This window comes from Colius striatus, unplaced genomic scaffold (assembly GCF_028858725.1).
Source record: "Colius striatus isolate bColStr4 unplaced genomic scaffold, bColStr4.1.hap1 scaffold_34, whole genome shotgun sequence".
Lineage (NCBI taxonomy): Eukaryota > Metazoa > Chordata > Aves > Coliiformes > Coliidae > Colius > Colius striatus.
Window position 1 is genome coordinate 433580 of NW_026908518.1, and position 23111 is coordinate 456690.

General features: G+C 52.5%; 2 protein-coding genes across 2 annotated transcripts in view; one reads left to right on the forward strand and one right to left on the reverse strand.

Annotated features, from left to right (window-relative positions):
* Positions 1-282: 282 nt before the first annotated feature.
* LOC133629201 (protein NDRG2-like) lies at positions 283-1979 on the forward strand. The gene is made up of 6 exons (XM_062019861.1): positions 283-290; positions 481-532; positions 637-684; positions 1198-1233; positions 1362-1413; positions 1771-1979. The coding sequence occupies exons 1-6, from the start codon at positions 283-285 to the stop codon at positions 1905-1907; spliced, it is 333 nt and encodes a 110-aa protein (XP_061875845.1). The 3' UTR covers positions 1908-1979.
* A 3892-nt stretch (positions 1980-5871) lies between these two features.
* The window catches only part of LOC133629202 (DNA-(apurinic or apyrimidinic site) endonuclease-like), a gene marked incomplete at its 5' end in the record, with an annotated part of 136242 nt that continues 119002 nt past the window's right edge, over positions 5872-23111 (reverse strand). The window contains 2 exons of the mRNA XM_062019862.1: positions 5872-6398; positions 7861-8047. Coding sequence (XP_061875846.1) covers positions 5872-6398; positions 7861-8047 — 714 coding nt within the window. The remainder of the gene's footprint in view (positions 6399-7860; positions 8048-23111) is intronic.

Consider the following 23111-nt stretch of genomic DNA (forward strand, 5'->3'; position numbering starts at 1 on the left):
CACCTGGCCTCTCCAAAGCTCCCATACGCTGTGGTATAAGTTAAGAGGGGGCATGTGTTATTTGAAAGGGAGCTGAGCAGTCCAAGTGAGTGGGTATGAAGATAGCTCCCACAGGAAAGCAGCTGCCAATGTGACACCGTGCTGGCTGATAGACTGCATGGGGACCTACTTACTACTGTGACCCCATGACCTCTCCCTGACCCTGTGACCCCTCTGTGACCCCACCGTGACCCCATGACCCTACAGGACCCCACGACCTCCCCTTGATCTTGTGACCCTGCCATGACCCCGTAACCTCCCGGTGACCCCTCCATGACCCCTCTGTGAGCCCTCATGATCTCCTTTTGCCCCTTTCACCCCTCCTTGCCCCATGGCCTTACGTGACCCCACGACCTCCCCCTGACCCTGTGACCTCCCTGTGACCCCGCCGTGACCCCGTGACCCCCCGTTTACCCCGTGGTGACCCCCTGACCCCTCTAGCTGCCCCGTGCTTTTGGTGGTCGGTGAGAACTCCCCCCACGAGGACGCCGTGGTGAGTTTTGGGTGGGGTTGGGGGGTGGGGTCGTGGCCACGTGCTGTGACCCCTCCATTACCCCATTAAGCCCCGCTGTCTCCCCTTTGCCCCTCCCCCCCCAGGTGGAGTGTATTGTCAGGCTCGACCCGACCCAAACCTCCTTCCTCAAGGTGACCTTTGACCTCTGACCCCAGGCACTCCCAGTGCCTCCCAGTGACCCCCAAACCCATCCCAGTGACTCCCAGTAACCCCCAAACCCCCTCCCAGTAACTCCCAGTTACCCAAAATCCATTCCCAATGACTCCCAGTAACTCCCAGTGACCCCCAAACCCCCTCCCAGTATCTCTCAGTGAGTCCCAGTGACTCCCAGTTACCCCCAACCCCCTCCAGTGTCTCCCAGTGACTCCCAGTAACTCCCAGTAGCTCCCAGTCACCCCCAGCTCCCCTCCCAGCTCCTCCCAGTGACCCCAAAACCTCTCCCACCTCCTCCCAGTCCCTCCCAGTGAGCCCGAACCCTCTCCCAGTCCCTCCCAGCCCGTCCCAGTATATCCCAAACCCCCTCCCAGCTCCTCCCAGTCCTTCCCAGTAACCCCCAAACCTCCTCCCAGCTCCTCCCAGTCACCCCCAACCCCTCCTTCCCAGTCCCTCCCAGTAACTCCCAGTGCCCCCTTTGCCCCCCCCAGATGGCAGACGGGGGCGGCCAACCCCAACTCACCCAGGTAAAGGGGGGGGAATGTGGGGGGGTGGCTTACGGCGTGGGCGTGGCCTGACAGAGAAGGGGGAGTGGCCACGCCCAAGCCGCGCCCCTCTGTGACGTCACATGGTCACGCCCCCTCCCCCCTTGCAGCCAGCCAAGCTGACCGAGACCTTCAAGTACTTTGTGCAGGGGATGGGCTACAGTGACTGGCTAATGAGCTAATTAGCGGCCTTAATTAGCGCGATTAACGAAGGGCTCGTTAAGGAGGGGGTTGGGGGCACTTCATTCACCAGAATCACCGCGGAGCTAATTAACGGTGGGGGGGAGTGTTCGGAGCCTAACGACCTTCCCCCGCGCCTTAATTAACCCTTTAATTAGCGATTAATTAAGTCGCACCCCCCCCCCCTTCCTGGGTTGAATGGAACGGTGCAGCGGCTGGGCGGGGCCAAGCTCCGCGGCGCCTCGCCATCTGATTGGCTGAGGCGCGGACAGACGCGCGCCGATTGGCCGAGGCGGGGCGGTGGGCGGGGTTAAAGCGCGGTGTCTCCCCTCCCGGCAGTGGCCGCGTCCACCATGACTCGCTTGTCCCGGTCCCGAACCGCTTCGGTCGCCAGTTCCGGCTCGGCCGAAGGCGAACGGGGCCGGAGCCGAACCCTGTCCCGCGGCAGCGTCGGGGGAGGACCCGGGAGCCCTTGATCCGCCCCTTCCCCGGTAACGGAGGGACCGCCCGAACCGAACCCGGCGGCGCTTCGACTCCTTCCGTCCCCCCCTCAGGTGTTTCCGTCCCCCCTTCGGGTGTTTCCGTCACCTCTCGGGTGTTTCCGCCGCCGCTTAGGCGATCGGATCCTTCCGCGCAACGTCCGACGGCCGGATCTAGACGGGAGGGGCACGGGGAGTTACTGGGAGGGGGGTTGGGGGTAACTGAGAGTCACTGATAGGGGGTTTGGGAGGGACCGGGAGCGACTGGGAGGGTGTTTGGGGGTTACTGGGAGCGACTGGGAGGGGGTTTGGGGTTACTAGGAGGGCGTTTGGGGGTTACTGGGAGTTACTGGGAGTCACTGGATGGTGTTTGGGGGTTACTGGGAGTTACTGGAAGTCACTGGGAGGGACTTGGAGGGGTTTGGGGGTCACTGGGAGTTACTGGAGGGTGTTTGGGGGTTACTGGGAGCTACTGGGAGGGGGTTTGGGGGTAACAGAGTTACTGGGAGGTACTGGGAATTAGTGGGAAGGGGTCTGGAGCTTACTGGGAGCTACTGGGAAGAGGTTTGAGGTTACTGGGATTTACTGGGAGGGGTTTGGGGTCACTGGGAGTTACTGGGAGGGGGTTTGGGGTAACTGGGGGCTACTGGGAGGGAGTTTGGGGTAACTGGGAGCTACTGGGAGGGAGTTTGGGGTAACTGGGAGTTACTGGGTGAGGGTTTGGGGGTTACTGGGAGCTACTGGGAGGGGCTTTGGAGGATCCTTCTCCCCCAGAGCCGGATCTAAATGTGCCCCAATGGGATCCCTCCGCCAACGAGGTTTGGCCCCTTTCCCCGCGGATCCTTCCGCCACTCAATAAAAGCCGCCGCTCCTGTGTGTCAACTGGGTTGAACTGGGATGGACTGGGGAGACTCTTGCATCCAAACCCCACCAAACTGGAACTCTTACACACCAAGTTGCACCAAAACCTCACTTTTTCCTCTCGGAAATGCCTCAAAACCCCACTTTTCACCTCAAAACTCCACCCAAACCCCACTTTTCCCCTCAGAATTGCCCCAAATCCTCATTTTATCCCCCAAAATTGCCCCAAAACCTCACTTTTCCCCTCAAAACCCCACATTTCCTCTCAGAATTGCCCCAAAACCTCATTTTATCCCTCAGAAATAGCCCAAAACCTCACTTTAACTCCCAAAACTTCACCCAAATCACACTTTTCCCCTCAGAATTGTCCCAAACCCTCATTTTATCCCCTCAAATTGCCCCAAAACCTCATTTTATCCCTCAGAAATAGCCCAAAACCTCACTTTTCCACTCAAAACTTTACCCAAATCACACTTTTCCCCTCAAAACTCCACCAAAACCCCACTTTTCCCCTCAGAATTGCCCCAAACCCTCATTTTATGCCTCAGAAATACCCCAAAACCTCACTTTTGCCCTCAAAATGTCACTCAAATCACACTTTTCCCCTCAGAAATACCCCAAAACCCCACTTTTCCCCCTCAGAAATACCCCAAATCCTCATTTTTCACCTCAAAACTCCACCAAAACCCCACTTTTCCCCTCAGAATTGCCACAAACCCTCATTGTATCCCTCAGAAATACCCCAAAACATCATTTTGTCCCCCCAAATTGCCCCAAAACCTCACATTTCCCCTCAAAACCCCACTTCCTCTCAGAAACACCCCAAACCCCCACTTTTCCCCTCAAAACTCCTCCAAAACCCCACTTTTCCCCTCAGAATTGCCACAAAAGCTCATTTTATCCCCCCAAATTGCCCCAAACCCCCACTTTTCCCCTCAGAATGGATGTGCGGCCTACCCAGACTCTGACCTTTGGCACTGGGAGGCAACTGGGAGGCAACTGGGAGCGGCTCCTGCTCCAGAGCGCGGCCACGGGCGCTGATTGGACGGAGAGAGGAGGGCGCCGAGCGCTGATTGGTTGTTACGGGAGTGGAGTCTGCCCGGCAACGGGACTAAAGAGAGATGATTGGCTGAGAGGCGGAGCGGCGTCTGGGGGGCGGGGGGGGGAGAATGGGAGGGAACTGGGATGAACTGGGGAGGGAACTGGGGAGGGACGGGGATGAGCTGAGAGGGAACTGGGACGAACTGGGAGGGCACTGAGAGGGAACTGGGAGTAACTGGGATGAACTGAGAGGGCACTGGGAGGGACTGGGAGCAACTGGGAGGGACTGGGAGCAACTGGGAGGGAACTGGGAGCAACTGGGATGAGCTGGGAGGGCACTGAGAGGGAACTGGGAGCAACTGGGAGGGAACTGCGAGCAACTGGGATGAGCTGGGGGGACTGAGGGGGCTGGGAGCAACTGGGAGGGGACTGGGATGAACTGGGAGGGAACTGAGGGGAACTGGAGGGAACTGGGAGCAACTGGGATGAACTGGGAGGGAACTGAGGGGAACTGGAGGGAACTGGGAGCAACTGGGATGAACTGGGAGGGAAGTGGGAGGGGACTGGGATGAAGTGGGATCAATTGGGAGGGGACTGGGACAAATAAAAGGGAACTGGGAGGGACTGGGAAGGGGTTTGGGTTTTTTATCCCTCTTTCAGCCAGTTTTGACCCATTTTTGACCCATTTATTCCATTATCCCCCAATTTTATCCCATTTTCAGCCAGTTTTGACCCATTTTGACCCATTTTTTACCTCATTTATTCCATTAACCCCCAATTTTATCCCACTTTCAGCCATTTTTTACCCATTTTGACTCATTTCTCCCCATTTTTCACCCATTTTTACCTCATTTTTGACCCATTTTAACCCCATTTATTGCATTGTCCTCCAATTTTATCTCATTTTCAGCCATTTTTGACCCATTTTGACCCATTTCCCCCCATTTCCCCCCATTTTTGCCCCATTTCCCCAGCCTCCAGCCCACGTTCCTGGCCCTGACCTCGCTTACGGCGGGACATGCTGTCCGCACTCACCTCTCACACACCTTTCACCCCTTTTGACCCCATTTATCTCATTGTCCCCCAGTTTTATCCCACTTTCAGCCATTTTTGACCCATTTTGACCGCATTTATTCCATTATCCCCCAATTTTATCCCACTTTCCCCCCATTTTTGACCCATTTTGACCCATTTTGACCCATTTTTGACCCATTTCCCATTTTCAGACATTTTGACCCATTTTCGACCCATTTCCTCCCATTTTGACCCATTTTTGCCCCATTTCCCCCCAAATTTTGACCCATTTCCCCCCATTTTCAGCCATTTCCCCCCATTTTTGATGCATTTTTGCCCCATTTTCCCCCATTTTGACCCATTTTTGTCCCATTTTTGCCCCATTTCCTCCCATTTTGACGCATTTATCCCCATTTCCCCCCATTTTCGACCCATTTCCCCAGCCTCCTGCCCACGTTCCTGGCCCTAACCTCGCTTACGGCGGGACACGCTGTCCGCACTCACCTCTCACACACCTTTCACCCCTTTTGACCCCATTTATCTCATTGTCCCCCAGTTTTATCCCACTTTCAGCCATTTTTGACCCATTTTGACTCCATTTATTCCATTATCCCCCAATTTTATCCCACTTTCCCCCCATTTTTGACCCATTTTGACCCATTTTGACCCATTTTTGACCCATTTATTGCATTATCCTCCAATTTTATCCCACTTTCAGCCATTTTTGACCCATTTTTGACCCATTTCGACCCATTTCCCCCCATTTTTGACCCATTTTTGACCCCATTTATTCCATTTTCCCCCATTTTTTACCCATTTTGACCCATTTTTGACCCATTTATTCCATTATCCTCCAATTTTATCCCACTTTCAGCTATTTTTGACCCATTTCCCCCCATTTTCAGCCATTTTTGAGCCATTTCCACCCCATTTTGCCCCATTTCTGCCCCATTTCCACCCCATTTTGCCCCATTTCTGCCCCATTTCCCCCCATTTCCCTCCATTTTGACCCATTTTTGCCCCATTCCCGCCCCATTTTTGCCCCTCAGCCTGCCCCCTCCAGCGCCAGGTAGATCCCCACGGGACAGTGGTCGCTGCCCTGGGCCCGCTGCTCGATCCTGCTGTCGCACAGATCCTTCCTGCCCCTCTGGGACCACAGGCAGTAATCCAGCCTCCAGCCCACGTTCCTGGCCCTGGCCCCGCTCAGGTAGGTCCAGAAGGTGAAGGCGTTGGGCAGCGAGGGGTTAAACACCCGGAAGCTGTCAAGGGAGCCGGCCCCCAGCAGCTCCCCGAACGCCTCCCTCTCCTCCCGCGTGAACCCGGGGCTCCTCTTGTTCCCCGACGGGTTCCTCAGGTCCAAGGACTGGTGGGTGACGTTGAGGTCGCCGCAGATGGCGACCGGTTTGGACCGGTCCAGCTGGGACACGAAGGAGCGGAAGCGCTCGTCCCAGGCCTGCCGGAAGCTCAGGCGGCCCAGGCCTCGCCCGGAGTTGGGCACGTAGACGCAGACGATGCGCAGGGCAGGGAACTCGGCCGTCAGCACGCGGCCCTCGGCGTCCAGCTCGGGGTCACCTGGCAAGGGGACACACAGACGGGGATAAAAAGGGGCTTTAGGGGCCCAAAAAGGGGCTCTAGAGGCCCAAAAAGTCACTTTAGTCCTCAAAAATCAACTTTAATGGCCTAAAAAGGCACTTTAGTGGCTCAAAAAGTCACTTTAGAGGCCTAAAAAGGGACTTTAGAGGCCAAAAAATCACTTTAGAGGTCAAGAAGGGGATTTATTGGCTCAGAAAGGGGCTTGAGTGGCCCAAAAAGGGACTTTAGAGGCCTAAAAAGTCACTTTTGTACCTAAAAAGGGACTTTAGTAGCTCAAAAAGGGGCTTTAGTGGCCCAAAAAGTCACTTTAGTGGCCAAAAAGGGGCTTTAGAGGCCTAAAAAGTCACTTTAGAGGATCAAAAAGTCACTTTAGAGGTCAAAAATGGGGTCCAATGGCCTAAAAATACACTTTAGTGGCTCAAAAAGTCACTTTAGTAGCCAAAAAGGTCCTTTAGAGGCCTAAAAAGTCACTTTAGAGGTCAAAAAGGGGCTTTAGAGGCCTAAAAAGTCACTTTAGAGGTCAAAAATTCACTTGAGTGGCACAAAAATGGACTTTAGAGGCCTAAAAAGTCATTTTAGTAGCCAAAAAGTCATTTTAGAGGCCCAAAAAGTCACTTTAGTGGCCCAAAAAGTCACTTTAGTGGCCAAAAAGGGGCTCTAGAGGCCTAAAAAGTCCCTTTTGTAGCCAAAAAGTCACTGTATTGTTCCAAAAGTCACTTTAGTAGCCAAAAAGGGGCTCTAGAGGCCTAAAAAGTCACTTTTGTAGCCAAAAAGTCACTGTAGTGTCCCAAAAGTCATCCTAGGGGCCTAAAAAGACACTTTAGTAGCTAAAAAGAGGGTTTAGAGGTCTAAAGAGTCACTTTAATGGCTCAAAAAGTCATTTTATTGCCCAAAAAGGGGCTTTAGAGGCCTAAAAAGTCACTTTAGAGGTCAAAAAGGGGCTTTAGAGGCTCAAAAATGGACTTTAGAGGCCTAAAAAGTCACTTTACTGGCCAAAAAGTCAATTTAGAGGCCCAAAAAGTCACTTTTTGGCCCAAAAAGTCATTTTACTGGCCTAAAGAGTCACTTTAGAGGCCTAAAAATAGGCTTTAGAGGCCTAAAACGTCACTGTCGTGGCTTTAATGGCTCCTGAGGGCCCCAAATGGCCACTTAAGGCCTCAAAATGGCCACGTAAGGCCTCAAAATGGCTCCTGAGAGCTTCTGGTGGCCATTAAGAGCCCCAAATGGCCACTTAAGGCCTCAAAATGGCTCCTGAGAGCCCCAAATGGCCACTTAAGGCCTCAAAATGGCCACTTAAGGCCCCAAATGGCCACTTAAGGCCTCAAAATGGCTCCTGAGACCCCCAAATGGCCACTGAAGTCCTCAAAATGTCTCCCGCGAGCCTGTGGCGGCCACCCAGGGCCTAGAAACGGCCAGCAGCGCCCCAGCTTTGGCTACTCACCCATGCCATAGGTGACAGCCAGGGGTTTGGTCCTGCTGAGCAGCCCCACGCCGCTGTAGCCGGGCCGGTCGCTGGGGCTGTGCTGGTGAGGGAAGGCCCCGAGGCTCCGCAGCTCCTCTGGCACCGACTCGGCCCCACATTTGGTCTCCTGGAGGCAAAGGACGTCGGGGGCATCGGCCTGGACCCACTGGGGGGGGGGGGAAAGGGAGGTTTTGGGGCAGTTTGAGGTGGTTTCGGGGCCGTTTTGAGCCCGTTTCAGGCGCCATGTTGAGTCTCTTGGCGGGCGCCATTTCGTGGGGGGGTTTTGAGGCATTTTTGGGTCGTTCTGAGGCACTTTTGGGTCATTTTCTGAGTCATTTCTTTGGATCTGTGTTTAAGAGGTTTTTTTGGGTCATTTTGGGTCTTTTTGAGTGATTTTGAGTCACTTTGTTATAGAGGAATCAGCCTCTAAAGCTTTCTTAACCAAACAGAATTTTATTAAACCAATTGTAGCAAGCGATAAAAGGGCAAACAGCGCTGGGTGACCGGGGGAAGTGCAACAGTTCCGCCACGGCACACACATTCATCCTTTGCATGTCCTTATATATGTTTTCCCCCCCCCCCTTCATGGGCTGGGACACTGCGACGAATCGGTCTCTGGTTGGTCAGTCGACAGTGTCCACGCGTAGTCCTTGCTCATCTACCAGCTCCAGATTGGTGAAAAATGTTGCTGGGTGTTCCTGCCTTTGAAGTTTCGCTATTTTGTTGCACCTTCCCAGCGCTGCCCAGGTGTTGGCTTAACCACTTAACTACTATTACAAGACGTAATAAAACTTACACAGAGTCATTGCTTATAACAACATGCACAACACAACTGAATCCCACTCGATTTGCTCAACAATAACAATTTTTACCATTACTTATTACAATTCCCCCCTTTCCTTTTCACTCATTTATTTGTTGATCAAATCGAGTTACCGCGTCTCGGGCTAATAAGGCCATTTCGGCTTCTTCATTAGTACCACGTTTCTGTAACAACATAAGGTGAGCCTGCTCTATGCGACTTTTAATTAGTTCAATAAATCGATTTAGGATACAGGGTCCAAAGGTTGGTGTAAGGTAAGGAGGATTAGGGAGAGTGACCCAGCCCCTGGTTGGCTGAAAAGTTTGCCAGTGAAGTCTCATTTTGTTGAGGATTGTTCTATTTAATGGAGCTACTTTATTTTAGAAGTTTTCGGAGGCACTTGCTGATCCCCACAAGGATACCCCTCTGCCTTACCCTGGGCCTATTCCGTTGCTTTAGAATAGCCGGGTGAGTTATCTTCTCGGCAGCAGTTGTAGTCTTCAGGGGACTGCCTCCTAAATTCTCTCCTTGTTCTGCCACAATCCACTTTCCAATACTCAACCCAATAGGGCTATTTTCGAATACAAAGGCTTAGCCACTGTCCCGAATCCCCACAAAGTTTGGAATGTTCCCTGTATCTTTTCTTACCAAAATACTTCTTTCACTTTCTCTTGGTTATCTCCCAAATGCCCGAACTCACAGTCCAGAGGGCACCCAAATAGTTTGCTACACTCTACATCCCTAGCCATAAATTCCTCCTCTAATTGTGGAACCGTTTTGTACCAACCTCCTCTACAATATTCGTTATCTAAAGTTTCAAGCTTTTTCACTGCTGTATCCCGCACCCGTTACACACGCGACATACCCACAGATTGCATTGCTTACATACATGACATGCGATGTGCGACTTATACGACTCTTTACAATTGTCCATAAGAAGCCTAGTATCCAGGGCTATGCGTCGCGTCTCTGTTTCCTCTTGAGGGTCAGCTTCAAATCGTCCGGTTTCCCGGCGACCTCCCAGTCTGTGTGCAGGACAGGACCCTTTATCCGACTAGCGTGTGTCCAACCTCTTTCTGCGGTGCGGACTGCGGTATCTGTGGTAAGTAAAACAAGGAAAGGTCCCTCCCAGCGAGGGGTTAATGATGATTCCTTCCATGTCTTTATGAGTACCTGATCTCCTGGTTTAATACTATGTATTGCTATGTCTAAAGGTGGTCTCTGAACCACCAGGCCTCGCTTTAACAGTTCTTGCCTCCTTTTCATGAGCTCTATAAGGTATTCTTGCAACATCTTTTCTTCCACTTTAGGATGTTCTATTGGTTTTTCCAAATCATAGGGCACTCCATATAACATTTCAAAGGAGGAAAGTCCTGTATCAGCCCTCGGTTGTGTCCTTATGTTCAAGAGGGCTAGGGGGAGACACTTCACCCAACTCATTTTGGTCTCTATCATTAATTTGGTTAGGTGCTTTTTAATTTCCCCGTTCATCCTTTCAACTTTCCCTGAGCTTTGGGGGTGCCAAGGTGATACTCCCATTTGGTTCCCAGAGCTTCTAACATTTCTCGAATTATTTTGGAAGTAAAATGAGGACCTCTGTCCGAATCGATAGCTGACATGACTCCATATCTAGGTATGATATGCTCTAATAATATTTTTACCACCTCCTTGCAGTGGCCCGAGCTACTGGGAAGGCCTCTACAAAGTGAGTTAGATGATCTACAAAAACTAGGAGATACTTGTATCTGCCTACCTTCGGTAACTCCATAAAGTCTACCTGAATCCTTTCGAATGGCTTCTTGGCTAGTTGCCTTCCCCCAGGGACTCTTTCCCTAAGGTGCTGTTTATTTATCCTTTGACATGTTAAACATTCTCCAACAATTCTTTTTGCTAGATCATACACCCCCAGGGTCATATATTTATTGGCAAATTGATCTACTAGAGCCTGCACTCCCCAGTGGGTTTGCCTATGAAACTCTCTCAAAACTCGCCAAGCTACTCCTTTTGGGAGCATTTCTCTCTCATCAGGTAACCACCACCTCCCTTCTCGTTCAACTACTCCCATTTGCTCCAATTTTCCTTTTTCCTGATTTGTGAATTTCATAGCATACTTAGTTTGTAAAGGATCTTGTTCAATTGCTTTTATCACCAGTAACGCAGCTTTCTTAGCTTCCTCATCTGCTAAATTGTTCCCTCTTATTTGTGTGGAGGTTCCCTTTCGATGGCCCTTTACATAAACTACCGCAATTTGTTTGGGCCCTCTTAATGCCTCCAAAGTTTGCTTTATTAAGGTCTCATGTATTAGTCCCTTACCTTGAGAATTCATTAGGCCCCTTTCTTCCCAAATTTTTCCGAACGTGTGAACTACCCCAAATGCATATTTAGAATCCGTAAATATTGTTCCTCTCTTATCTTTTAACAACTGTAATGCCCTCAATACTGCGAATAGTTCGCAGGCTTGTGCCGACCAACTTATATTAAGGGGGCCTGATTCTTTAATTGTCCAGCTGCTCCCGTCTATTATAGCGTATCCTGACTTCCTTTTCCCGTTCACTATCCGAGATGATCCATCTACGAACAATTTCTCTCCGCATAACAACTCCTCTTCCTCTAAATCCTCCCTTATCTTGGTTTGATATTCTATTACCCTGATACAATCATGGGAAAGAGATTCGCTCGGTTCCCCATACAAAAATTGAGCTGGATTTTGCAAATTAGTTGTTTCAAGCTCTAACTTGGGAGAGTGCAATAAGATCCCCTCATATTTCAGTAACCTGGCATCCGTAATCCATTTATCAGCTTTCTGCTGTAATACTCCTCGTATATTATGAGGGGTGTATACCTTTAATTCTCCTCCCATCGTTATTTTCCCAGCTTCTTCGACTAAGAGGGCAGTAGCAACTATGGCCTGTAAACAAGTAGGCCAACCACGACTAACTGGATCTAATAACTTGGAATAATACCCCACGGGTTTCTTGTTACCTGCCCATTCCTGCGTTAGGACCCCGAAGGCCGTTCCACCCTCCGTGTTAACAAATAGATAGAAAGGCCTCCGGGTATCCACCAGACTCAATACTGGGGCATTTACTAAATCAGTTTTTAAATTCTCTAATTGCTCGTCATCCTCTATATTCCATTTCATCAGACCTTCCCCCACTAGTTTCTGATATAAGAACTTAACCTTGTTGCTGTAATTTTCAATCCATTGTCTACAGTAGCCCAAAAGACCTAAAAGTTGTCGCACTTGCCTTTTATTCTTGGGAGGCTGGAGGGACAGAATAGCGTTAACTCGCTCTGGATCTAGTCTCTTAGTCCCTTTACTCAGCCAGTGCCCTAGATATTTTACTTCTTCCTCGGTAAATTGCAGTTTAGATTTTGATACCTTTAAACCTTTTAGACTCAAAAAATTCAATAACTTAATGCTGGTACTTCGCACACTATCTTGGTCTTTCCCTGCTATTAATAGGTCATCTACGTATTGTACGACAATTACTCCAGGTTCCGGTTCAAAATCCTCCAGGACTTGTTCCAGAGCCTGTCCAAAGAGGGTTGGTGATTCAGTAAATCACTGTGGAAGAACCGTCCATCTAAGTTGTTGTTTCCGATGGGTATCAGGGTTCTGCCACTCAAAGGCGAAATAGTCACGACACTCCTCCCTCAATGGACAGGCCCAGAAGGCATCCTTTAGGTCAATTACACTATACCAGGATAATTCTGGGGACAACTGGCTCATCAGGTTATAAGGGTTAGCCACTACTGGGAACCTAGTTACCGTTCTTTTATTTACTTCACGGAGGTCTTGCACCAAACGATAGGACCCATCTGATTTCTTTACGGGCAATGTGGGGGTATTATGGGGCGACATGCATGGTTCCAGCAGCCCCTGTTGTAATAATCGATCAATTACAGGTTGAAGCCCGTGTCTCCCATCCTGTGATATAGGGTATTGTTTAACACGTATCGGTACCTCTGGATTCATTATTGTCACTGTAATCGGTGGGATATCTAATTTTCCCACCGACTCGGGAGTGTACCATACTTCAGGATTGATCTTAGCTTCGTCTTCGGCTGTTAAAGCGTATAGTTTCACTTTCAATTCTTGATCTTTTACCTCCAAGCTAATTCTTAATTCTACGATTAAATCCCTTCCTAATAAGTTATATTCGGCTTCAGGTACTAGTAAAAAGGACCCTTCCCCTATCCTGGATGGGGATTCTATTTTTACTCTTTTAATTACAGGTACAAAAAAGGGTTCTCCTTTTGCTCCTATTACTTGTATTTTCTCCGAGGACGGGGTGCATCCCCGGGGCACAGTTTGGACAGTAGATCTTTCTGCCCCCGAATCCACCAGGAATTCCATTTCCTGACGCTGAGGACCTAACTTCAATTTTATCAAGGGCTCCGTTTCCTCGTGAGTCTTCGGGTCCCCCCGACTGTCCCCGAAGAATCGGGATCCTCCTCAGGGGCCGAAGGCACAGGAGGAGAGGGGGGTCTTGGATTTTCTACCGGCGGGGGATCATAGGGAGGGGGAGGGGGTGGAGGTTCCTCAGGGACCCTCTTCTTACGGCCAGATTTATTTTCACCTAAAGCGAAAATCCCAGCACGAGTAGCAGAAGATGGCCAACAACGCGCATACTCGCTCTCCTCAGGATTAAAGGGCTCCTTATCATTTACATAAAGGTTTAGAGCCTGACAAATCCAGTTCTCATATGACCCGAAAACTGGCCAACACAAGTGATCTGGTCTAATTTGCTGGTTTCCCCAGACATACATGCAATAATAAACCATCTTTTCCCTACTTTTGTTTCTTGTGCAAGGCACACCTTCCCATTGCCTGAGCATAAGGCCCAGTGGGGAATCTTGGGGAATATCCGGTAACCTCTCCTTGGGTCCCTTCCCCATGAGATCAGAAGGCTTGCTCTTCTTCTGTCCCATCTTCCGGAGTGCCTTCTTACACACACACACACGCACCCCTCGTTCGTGGCTCACGCCCTCGCAGGCAATGAGAACCGCACTACAAGAGAGTCCCGCCCTGCCTCACGGCAGGGTCCACACTCGCTTCGCTTCCCCAAGGGGGGCGTCTCACTCAAGCACACTCCAGGAAACCCACCCCAACCGAACGGAATCCTTACCCTCCCTGGGGTCTTCGTCCAGTTCTGAACGGAATCCTTACCCTCCCTGGGGTCTTCGTCCGGTTCTTCGTGCACAAAGTTTACGGGGTTCAATTCTTTGCCCAATTATCGAAAATTTAGGGTTCGGAATTCAAGGGCCTCGAGGAGTCCCCAACTCACCCCGGGATCGTCAAAAAAAAGACGAGGCGCGCCGTCCCGATGTGCGAGGGTCCTCCGCCGAAGCTCGAGAATCCGAGTCACGGCACCAAATTGTTATAGAGGAATCAGCCTCTAAAGCTTTCTTAACCAAACAGAATTTTATTAAACCAATTGTAGCAAGCGATAAAAGGGCAAACAGTGCTGGGTGACCGGGGGAAGTGCAACAGTTCCGCCACGGCACACACATTCATTCTTTGCATGTCCTTATATATGTTTTCCCCCCCTTCATGGGCTGGGACACTTTGACGAATCGGTCTCTGGTTGGTCAGTTGACAGTGTCCACGCGTCCTCCTTGCTCATCTACCAGCTCCAGATTGGTGAAAAATGTTGCTGGGTGTTCCTGCCTTTGAAGTTTCGCTATTTTGTTGCACCTTCCCAGTGCTGACCAGGTGTTGGCTCAACCACTTAACTACTATTACAAGACATAATAAAACTTACACAAACAGAGCCATTGCTTATAACAACATGCACAACACAACTGAATCCCACTCGATTTGCTCAACAATACCAATTTTGACCATCACCCATTACAATTGTCATTTTGCTCTTGGAGGAAAACACCTCTCAGCTTTGGCATTCGGGCACTTCACAGTGGGAATCATTAGAGACAGAACAGCTGCAGTTTAACAACCCCATTGTGCACTCTCTGAGAAGCAGAAGGCACTTGGAGAACGACTGGAGATGACAGAGAATTGAATCAAGCTCCCCCGTGCCCCTGCAGTTACGGTACAGGACGTGGTTACTCTGAGAGAACAAGTCAGCCACCATTGACAGCCTTGGAAGGGGCTGATAGGTCTTGCTAATCCTGTCTGGTTTAGAAGTTTCTAGAATAATTGAACATGATGGGCCTGCCACTTGGAATCCCAGTGAACCAATAGCCAGGGCAACAGAACCAGGTTATAATTGGAACCACAATTGGGATTGCAAGTGCTTATAGAAATTATTACTGATAAAACTGCCAAAGCTCTGGATCTTTTAACCCAACGTCACTCTCCCCTTTCTGGATCCTGAGGAAGTGGGTGATAGAGCGGTGTGGTGGGAAGCTTGTATCCAGCCAGGCTCAAACCAACACAAAGAACTTGACTCTTGGCAGTTGATCCGTGGCTCTGTGGCTGTTCCTGCATGCTGCCCGTGTCAGCTCACACAAGGACAGGACTCAACGTGCCCCTGTGGCAGCTCCTCACCTCTCTCCTGGGCATGACGTCAGGATGGGGTGCACCAACCCAGCCCCAACCAGGACAGCCCCAAACCAGGGCTCCCTACACAGGGCAATTGGGAGCCAAAAGCTTCTGTCAAGTTTCCCTTGTTGCCAGTGTTTTTCTTGTCCAATGTTGGGCTTTATTTTGTAGCACATGGACAGAGTTGTAGGATACAGCCAAGGGAAACTACAGCTGGGCTTGGCAAGACTTTCTCCTCTTGCTTTTCTCTGCAGAGAGTGATGGAGGCAGCTGGGACTTTGCAGTCCTAAGGACAGAAGGATTTGTCACTGGAGCAGGGGGAGGGATGGGGTAGATGTCCTGGTTCTGCTCAGCCGGGGACAAAGAGCCAGGAGGCTGCTGGCTCACTGCTGGAACCAGACACAAGGGAAAACACCCAAAAGCTCCCGGAGGTTGCAATCAGAACAGTTTAATAACACAAAAGTGGTGAAAATGACAACAGGTATAACCATAAACGAGAGGATAGACAAAGGCAACAAACAACAAGAGACGAGTGAAGGAGAAACAGTTCTCCTAGAACTCTGCTGGAAGTGAAGTCCGTCCCAGCCCAAAGCAGGTCAGTAGATGTTGTCCAGACACAGGTGCTGGAACCTGCTGCCAATCAGGCTCAGTGCTGTGTCAACTTGCTCTGGGAGGCCTGGAAGACAAAATCCACAGTCAAGGGCGGCAGCACAGGTAGGCTGAGGACACCTCCAGCCCTGCCATGGGAAGCAACCCAGCTGCCAGAAGCCTCCTGCGCTGCATCAACACGTTCATTGGGAACAGACTGGCCACAGAAACCGACATTGAACCAATGTGAGCAGCTGACACCCCCAGGCCCCAGCTCCAACAGCTTTGGCCTCCAGCGTGAACCCATCTTGCTGGCAGACACTTTTCAGCCACAATTCCTCCAACACCCTTCACAGGCCAGACTGCCTGTGCTGATACACATCCCACAGCTGCTCCTGCAAGCCCTAAGGGACCCTGCCAAAGGGGTTGGTGCAGCTCCAGCAGCCAGAGCTGTTCAAATGCAGCCCCAGAGCAGAGGCTTCACGTGCCCAGACACAGGCCACTTGCCACATCCCTCTGCTGGAACAGCACCAGGCAGAACACTTTGCTAACAGCACTGGCCTCATCAAGCCACTGAATCCATTTCAGTCCCTTGCCTGTCTAATTCAGGCCCCCGAGCTGCATCCTGGACCCCTAACAAAGAGACATTCCTCTTACCTTTGATGTGACAGACTGCGGAGTCCCAGCCACCTCGGAGCTCTGAGACAGAAACTTTGGCCCCAGACTGTCTCATCAAGTCTTTAATAAATTGACCTTGTTTGGCAGTCAGTTTTCTCACTATTGCCTTGATGAAAGGGACAAGAAAGCAAGAGTCAGAACTGTAGATCCAACACCACTGTTCCCAGAGGCTTCTTTTGCCCACATTCCCGGTTCCTGCAGCTCATTCTGAGGGTGGGTTTGGACGGGCAGTTGGAACGTGACCCTCCTACAGAGGGGAAGAAAGCAACTCATCCCCTGCCCTCAGGGACTCGGGACCCTCAAAGCCTAATGAAGGCTTTCAAAGCATCACACTGACAGATGAGGGTGGAAGGTGATGGAAAAGGACTCCAGCAACCACTGTCACCCTGGGCACAGCCCCAACATGCCCCTTGTTTACAGCTGTGCTCTGGTTCTTCATTGCTGCTGGGCCCTCTTGGGAGCCAAACGCTGAAACGCTTGTTGGCTGGTTGTTGATGTCCCTGGGTGGCACTGGGAAGGTACCAGAGTGGGAGAAGCAGGAGATGGCTGTGTAGGGCAGGGCAGGAGGCACGAGCAGGACAGCGGCTGCTTACCTTTGGCACATCTATTGCCCAGACAATGACGTCAGACTGCCGGGATTTTCTTCTTGGGGGAGACTTCCTGCCAGGCCCTGTCTTCTTCGCGGGACAGGCAGGTTCCACCAAGCCCGTGTCAGTCCCATTTAAATCTGCAAGACAGGCACACAGGTCAGCATTCAGACAGCCCACACAATGCAGCTCCCACACACCAGGCCAGGAAAAGAGATCCTTTTGTAGAGAGGTGACCCTGAGCACTTGCTGCACATTCCCACACACCGAGCCCTTACCCAGCAGCAGAGACAAGACACTGCAAGAAGTCCAAGTTCCCAGCTGAATGAGAGCTAAGCCAAAGTCAACACAACGCTCCTGCCCCCTGTCAGGGGTGCACAGTGACTGGAGGGCTGAGATTGAAGAAGGAGCCCTTACCCAACAGAGCCACATTGCCAACTTTCCCTGCTCTGTGCCCTGTCCCTACCCCTCAGCTGTCTCAGTGCAGAACTTTCAGCCTTGGCATCACCAGGCTCCACAACACCCTCTTGGGCCTTCTGGTCCCACCAGCATGAACAAGGCAAAACCATTCTCCTCCCGGGGTTACTCTCACTGGTGAAAATGTTCTGTGGGTTTAGTCCTTAGTTGTAGCAAACTCCCTCCCTGTGTCTTGCCTCAAGCAGCGGTTCAGCTGCTTTGTAGCAATGGCAAAACACACCCTTATGGGCTTCATGGCCTTAAGGGCTGTTGGCAGCACAGGCTCTTCTCAAGAATTGTCATATCCATGCCCAAGGTCACAGGGGTTCCCGTGTGCTCAGACAGCTTTGTGTTCTGTCAGGCACACACCATTTAGGATCTAGAAGGCAGAAGCAACACAGAGACCCTGGAGCAACTCCGGGACTGTGCCTTCCTGTTGGGATTTCTCTCCATGCACCCACCCTTGCGAGCCAAAAGGCTTCAGGGGAATTGCTCTGCAGCACCCTGAGGTGATCCCAGTCCCTCAGAGCACCTCCCTGCTTCCTCCAGTAGCACCTCAGCAACCTGCCCCACAGTTTCCTCTCAGCAGCAGCCCAGAAAGCCAGAGCAGAGCCCAGTGCTGAGGGGAAGCTGCCCCAAGTGGAGCAGCAGCCGTTTGTGTTAGCCCAGCCAGGTGCTGAGCAGCCCGGCACAGCCCTTACCTGCCGCGCCAAGTGCGTCGCTGCCCGCCACCAGCAGCCCCGCAGCATCCCTGCTGGCAGCCGTGTGCTCAGCCGCTGCCGCTGCCTCCACCAGCGCCCACTCAGGGACAGCAGCGCCGGCCGCCTGCAGAGGGGCATCATCTGGGACGGCTTCAGCCCAGCAGAGCCCAGCGGGCACATCCCACGCGGCACCCGGCAGCGCTTCCTCAGCCCGGGGCTCTGCCTGCGGGGATGGCGGCAGCGCAGCAGCACTCTGGGCACTGCTCGGCTCCGGCGGGGTCCCGCACACGCTTGTGGCGCTGCCGGCGCTGCTGCCGGCTGCGGGGCTGGGTTGGCAGCTCAGCCTCAGCCCTGCCTGGGACGCTGCACTCTCAGGAAGCGGGAGGGCACAACAGTCAGCAGGGACAGTGGCTGCTGCTTCGGGCCGGGATTCCTCCTCTATCCCTCGTTCCTCCTGCGCTTCCTCAGCGCCTGTGGCCGCTTCCTCAGGAGCGCTCTGGGCACTGCTCAGCTCCTGCCCGGCTCCTGGCGCTGCCGGCGCTGCTGACGGCCGCTGCTCTGTGTTGATGCCTGAGCCCTGTGCGGGGCTGGCTGCAGCGCTGCTGGGACACTCTGTGCTCTGCACAGGGACAGAAACAGCAGCAGGGATGCCGCTCTCATCTGCACATCCTCCTGTCTCTGCTCCTGCCGTGTCACCCTCAGGAGTGCTGGGCTCAGCTGTTGGTGCTGACACATCCTGAAGTTCGGTCTCTGGGCATTCCTCTGCTGCTGCCAAAGGCAGCTCCTGAGGGAAACAGGTTTCCCCTTGTGGCCAGGACTCTTCGTCTGTCCCTCCTCTCTGCTGCGCTTCCTCAGTCGCTGCCGCCTCCTCCACCTCCGCCAGCCCCCGCTCAGGGGCAGCAGCGCCGGCCGCCTGCGGAGGGGCATCATCTGGGACGGCTTCAGCCCAGCAGAGCCCAGCGGGCACATCCCGCACGGCACCCGGCAGCGCTTCCTCAGCCCGGGGCTCTGCCTGCGGGGATGGCGGCAGTGCAGCGGCGCTCTGGGCACTGCTCAGCTCCTGCCCGGCTCCTGGCGCCGCCAGCGCTGCTGACGGCCGCTGCTCTGTGTTGGTGCCTGAGCCTGAGCCCTGTGCGGGGCTGGCTGCAGCGCTGCCGGGACACACTGTGCTCTGCACAGGGACAGAAACAGCAGCAGGGACACCGCTCTCCTCTGCACATCCTCCTGTCTCACCCCCTGCTGTGTCACCCTCAGCAGTGCTGGGCTCAGCTGTTGGTGCTGACACATCCCAAAGGTCGGTCTCTGGCCATTCCTCTGCTGCTGACAAAGGCAGCTCCTGAGGGACACAGGCTTCCCCTTGGGGCCAGGACTCTTCCTCTGTCCCTCCTCTCTGCTGCGCTTCCTCAGCAGCCGCTGCCTCTTCAGCACCATCTCTGGCCTGCTCTTTGCAGTAGGAGTAGAGCCACCAGCAGCCCAGCAGTGCCAGCGCTCCAGGCACGGCGTAGGGGATCACGCTGGCGAAGCGAAGAGCCATTGCACAGAGCTCAGCAGGATCTAGCAGGAGACACAGACAGCATGGTCAAGTACTCCCAGGGAAGGGAACAGAAATAGCTGTAGCTATTGCTCTGTGCTCTAAACCCTCATGTTTGGGCCCAAAGCATTCCTTTTAGCTTCCAAAGCCTCATTTTGGTACAAAGAGAAGAATCACCAGACAGCAACACTACCCATAGCCTTGGCCAGGCTCTGGAGGTGGAAGAGCTCAGCATGGAAATGGACTGGGAGGTGCAGAGCAGCCTCTCCTGTCAGCCCTGGCTACATCCTCTTCTCTGTCCTGAGAGTTTAGGGCATCCTTACCTTTGGAAGAGGATGGAAGTTGAGGAGGAGTGGTCAGCAAATGAGAAATGGCTGGAAGCAATCAGGAAGGCAAGTAGCCAAAGAAGGAGCTGAGTCCTCCCGAGGGCAGCTCAGCCCAACTGGCTCTGGCTGTCCCACTGGGAGGCTTTATAGACTCTGGCCAGGTGAGGTCACAAATGCCTGGTGAGGTCTGGAAGAGCCCCTGTGTGACATCAGCACAACCCAACGTTCTCTGTCTCCCTTGGTGACGGCTAAACGCTGCCCCTCCCCTGGGATGGCCTCTGGAATCATTAAAGGGTCAAGGATAAAACCTTTGCACACACACTCACACACTGGTTGTGGAACATTTCCCACAGACACACACTGGCTGTCAAAGCAGTGGGGTTGCACTCGATGGTCTCTAAAGGTCCCTTCCAGCCCCCACCATTCTGTGATTCTATGATTCTATGAACATGTCCAGGTGGCTTTTGAAGACCTCCAGAGGAGGAGATCTCCTCTCCCTGCTCAGTTTGAATGGTTCATTAATAAATCAAACCTTTTCTCCCCAAGCTGAGTCTGTTTTGCCCCAGACATTAATTGCTGAGGGGTCTCCCTGTCCTTACCTTGCCTCACAAACCTCTTGTTTTATTTTCTCCCCTGTCCAACTGAGTAGGGAGACGGATAGAGCGACTTAGTGGGCACCTGGCACCCAGCCAGGGCTAAAGCACCACACCAAAACCACAAGCTGCAGCCAAGCTGTAGTCCCAGGCAAGGGAAAAGGAATAGCTTGAGCTATTGCTAGGAGCAGGTTTCCAGCTGCTCCTTCCATTCACAGCTCTGCTCTACCAGCTCTGTGCTCTAAATCCTCATGTTTGGGCCCAAAGCATTGCTTTTAGCTTCCAAAGCCTCATCTTGAGGCCAACAGAAGAATCACCAGACAGCAACACTACCCATAGCCTTGGCCAGGCTCTGGAGGTGGAAGAGCTCAGCATGGAAATGGAAATGGACTGTGAGGTGCAGAGCAGCCTCTCCTGTCATCCCTGTCTACATCCTCTTCCCTGTCCTGAGAGTTTAGGGCATCCTTACCTTTGGAAGAAAACGGGAGTTGAGAAGTGGGTAGGAAATGAGAAATGGCTGTAAGCAATCAGGAAGGCAAGTAGCCAAAGGAGGAGCTGAGTCCTCCCAAGGGCAGCTCAGCCCAACTGGCTCTGGCTGTCCCGCTGGGAGGCTTTATAGACTCTGGCCAGGTGAGGTCACAAACGCCGGGTGGGATCTGGAACAGCCCCGGACATCAGCAGTGCCCAACGTTCTCCCTCTCCCTTGGTGACGGCCACAGCGCTGCCCCTGCCCTGGGATGGCCTCTGGAATCATTCCTGGCAATAATTTAGAACTTCAGCTTCTACTAAAGGCACAGCACTGCTCACACTGTCAGGGAAAGTCTGACACTGAGCAGGGCTGCAGGGAGGAGGCAGCTGGGGAGCAAGAAATCCACTTCACAGTGGCTCCCTGGGAAACCAGCACGGAGGCTGGGACAGAGCAGAGACTGCGTGGGCATGTCCTGTGAGCTCTTGCAGAAGAAGGGAGCTGAATGGTACTGTGGAACTCACAAGCTGTATGTCTGTGATGCCAGGAAAGTGCCAATCAGGACTCAATAGCCAATGTGACTGTCAAGCAGGGATTCTTTCTGGCAGCGCTGGGCACACAGGGGATGGCTCCACCAAGTGTGTGCCCTGCTTAGAGCAAAACTTTCCACATGTCCCAGACTAGATCTGCATGTTCATTGCACTTCTTCATGAGTTCCCCCCATTGTCCTGCCTCAGTCTGCCCAGGCCACAGCTCCCTCACGCCTCCTTCGCTGGGCCTCAGGGGCCATTGAGGATGAAGGTCTGAGTCTTCCTCACAGTGTATTCTTCACCTTTGGCTTCCTGGTGTTTGTCCAGACATCAGGACAGGCTTGAGCAGTTGCTTCTTCACTTCTCTCACTCTGATTGTTCCAAGATAAGTTCTGCTCTTGCCAGATGACAACAGGAGTGAGATGTGCTGCAGTGACGGCTTCTTGCAGCTCTACAAGATCAGCAATGTCCTGAAGCTTGTGCTGCCACCAGGGAACAAGTTCCTAACGCCAATATTTCAGACACCAAACACTTACAAATGTGTTCTTGCAGATTTCTGGCTGAATGATGCTTCTGTGCTCTGAGGCTTCTGTAACATCTGCAATTAATTTGACACCTGGGCCAACAGTCAGTCTGTCATTGTCTGAAAAAACGCTGGGTTTTGGGTGAACTTTGCTCATTAGACTCTCATTATAACACCGAAACACAGCTCCATCCCAAAGCCCACCCACCTCCAAGGTGCCACCAGCCCTCACTGAGCGTGTGCTCTGCATTCTCCTCACCCCACACCTTTAAAAGCAAAGCGAGAGCATTTCCCAGCAGTCCTGATAAAGGTCTTTGTGACCAGAGTCACTCCATCCCCATCTGGAAGGGAAAGAGATTGTAAAAATGGCTTAAGAAAGGGGGCTGTTGGGGAAGACACCATCGTGAATCCGTCAGGGAAGGTTCAACCTCAGGCTGCCTCTGACTCCTGGGAGCAGCCGACGGCTGCACCTCTCTGCCCCCACAGGGACGCCTCTGGCTCAGAGCTGCTTGTGCCGAGGGCTGGCTGGGGAAGCTCAGAAATCCCTCTGCTCAGTCGCTTCTCTCATCTCCTGCTGCACTATGCGCAGTCTCAACATCTGCACATGCTGGTGAAGGGTCATGAGAACAGGTCTGATGAGCCCAGAGGAGAGGAGGCTGAGAGGAGACAGGATCACTCTCTACAGCTGCCTGAAGGGGGTTGTAGTGAGGTGGGGGTCGAGCTCTTCTTTCCAGTACCCAATAACAGAACACGAGGAAACGGGTTTAAGCAGCACCAGGGCAGTTTCAGGTTGGACATCAGGAAGAAGTTTGTCACTCAGAGGGTTGTGAAGCACTGGGATGGGCTGCCCAGGGAGCTGGTGCAGTCCCCACCCCTGGAGATATTCACAAGTCACATAGATGAAGCACTGAGGGATGTGGTTTAGCGATGGGCCTGGCAGT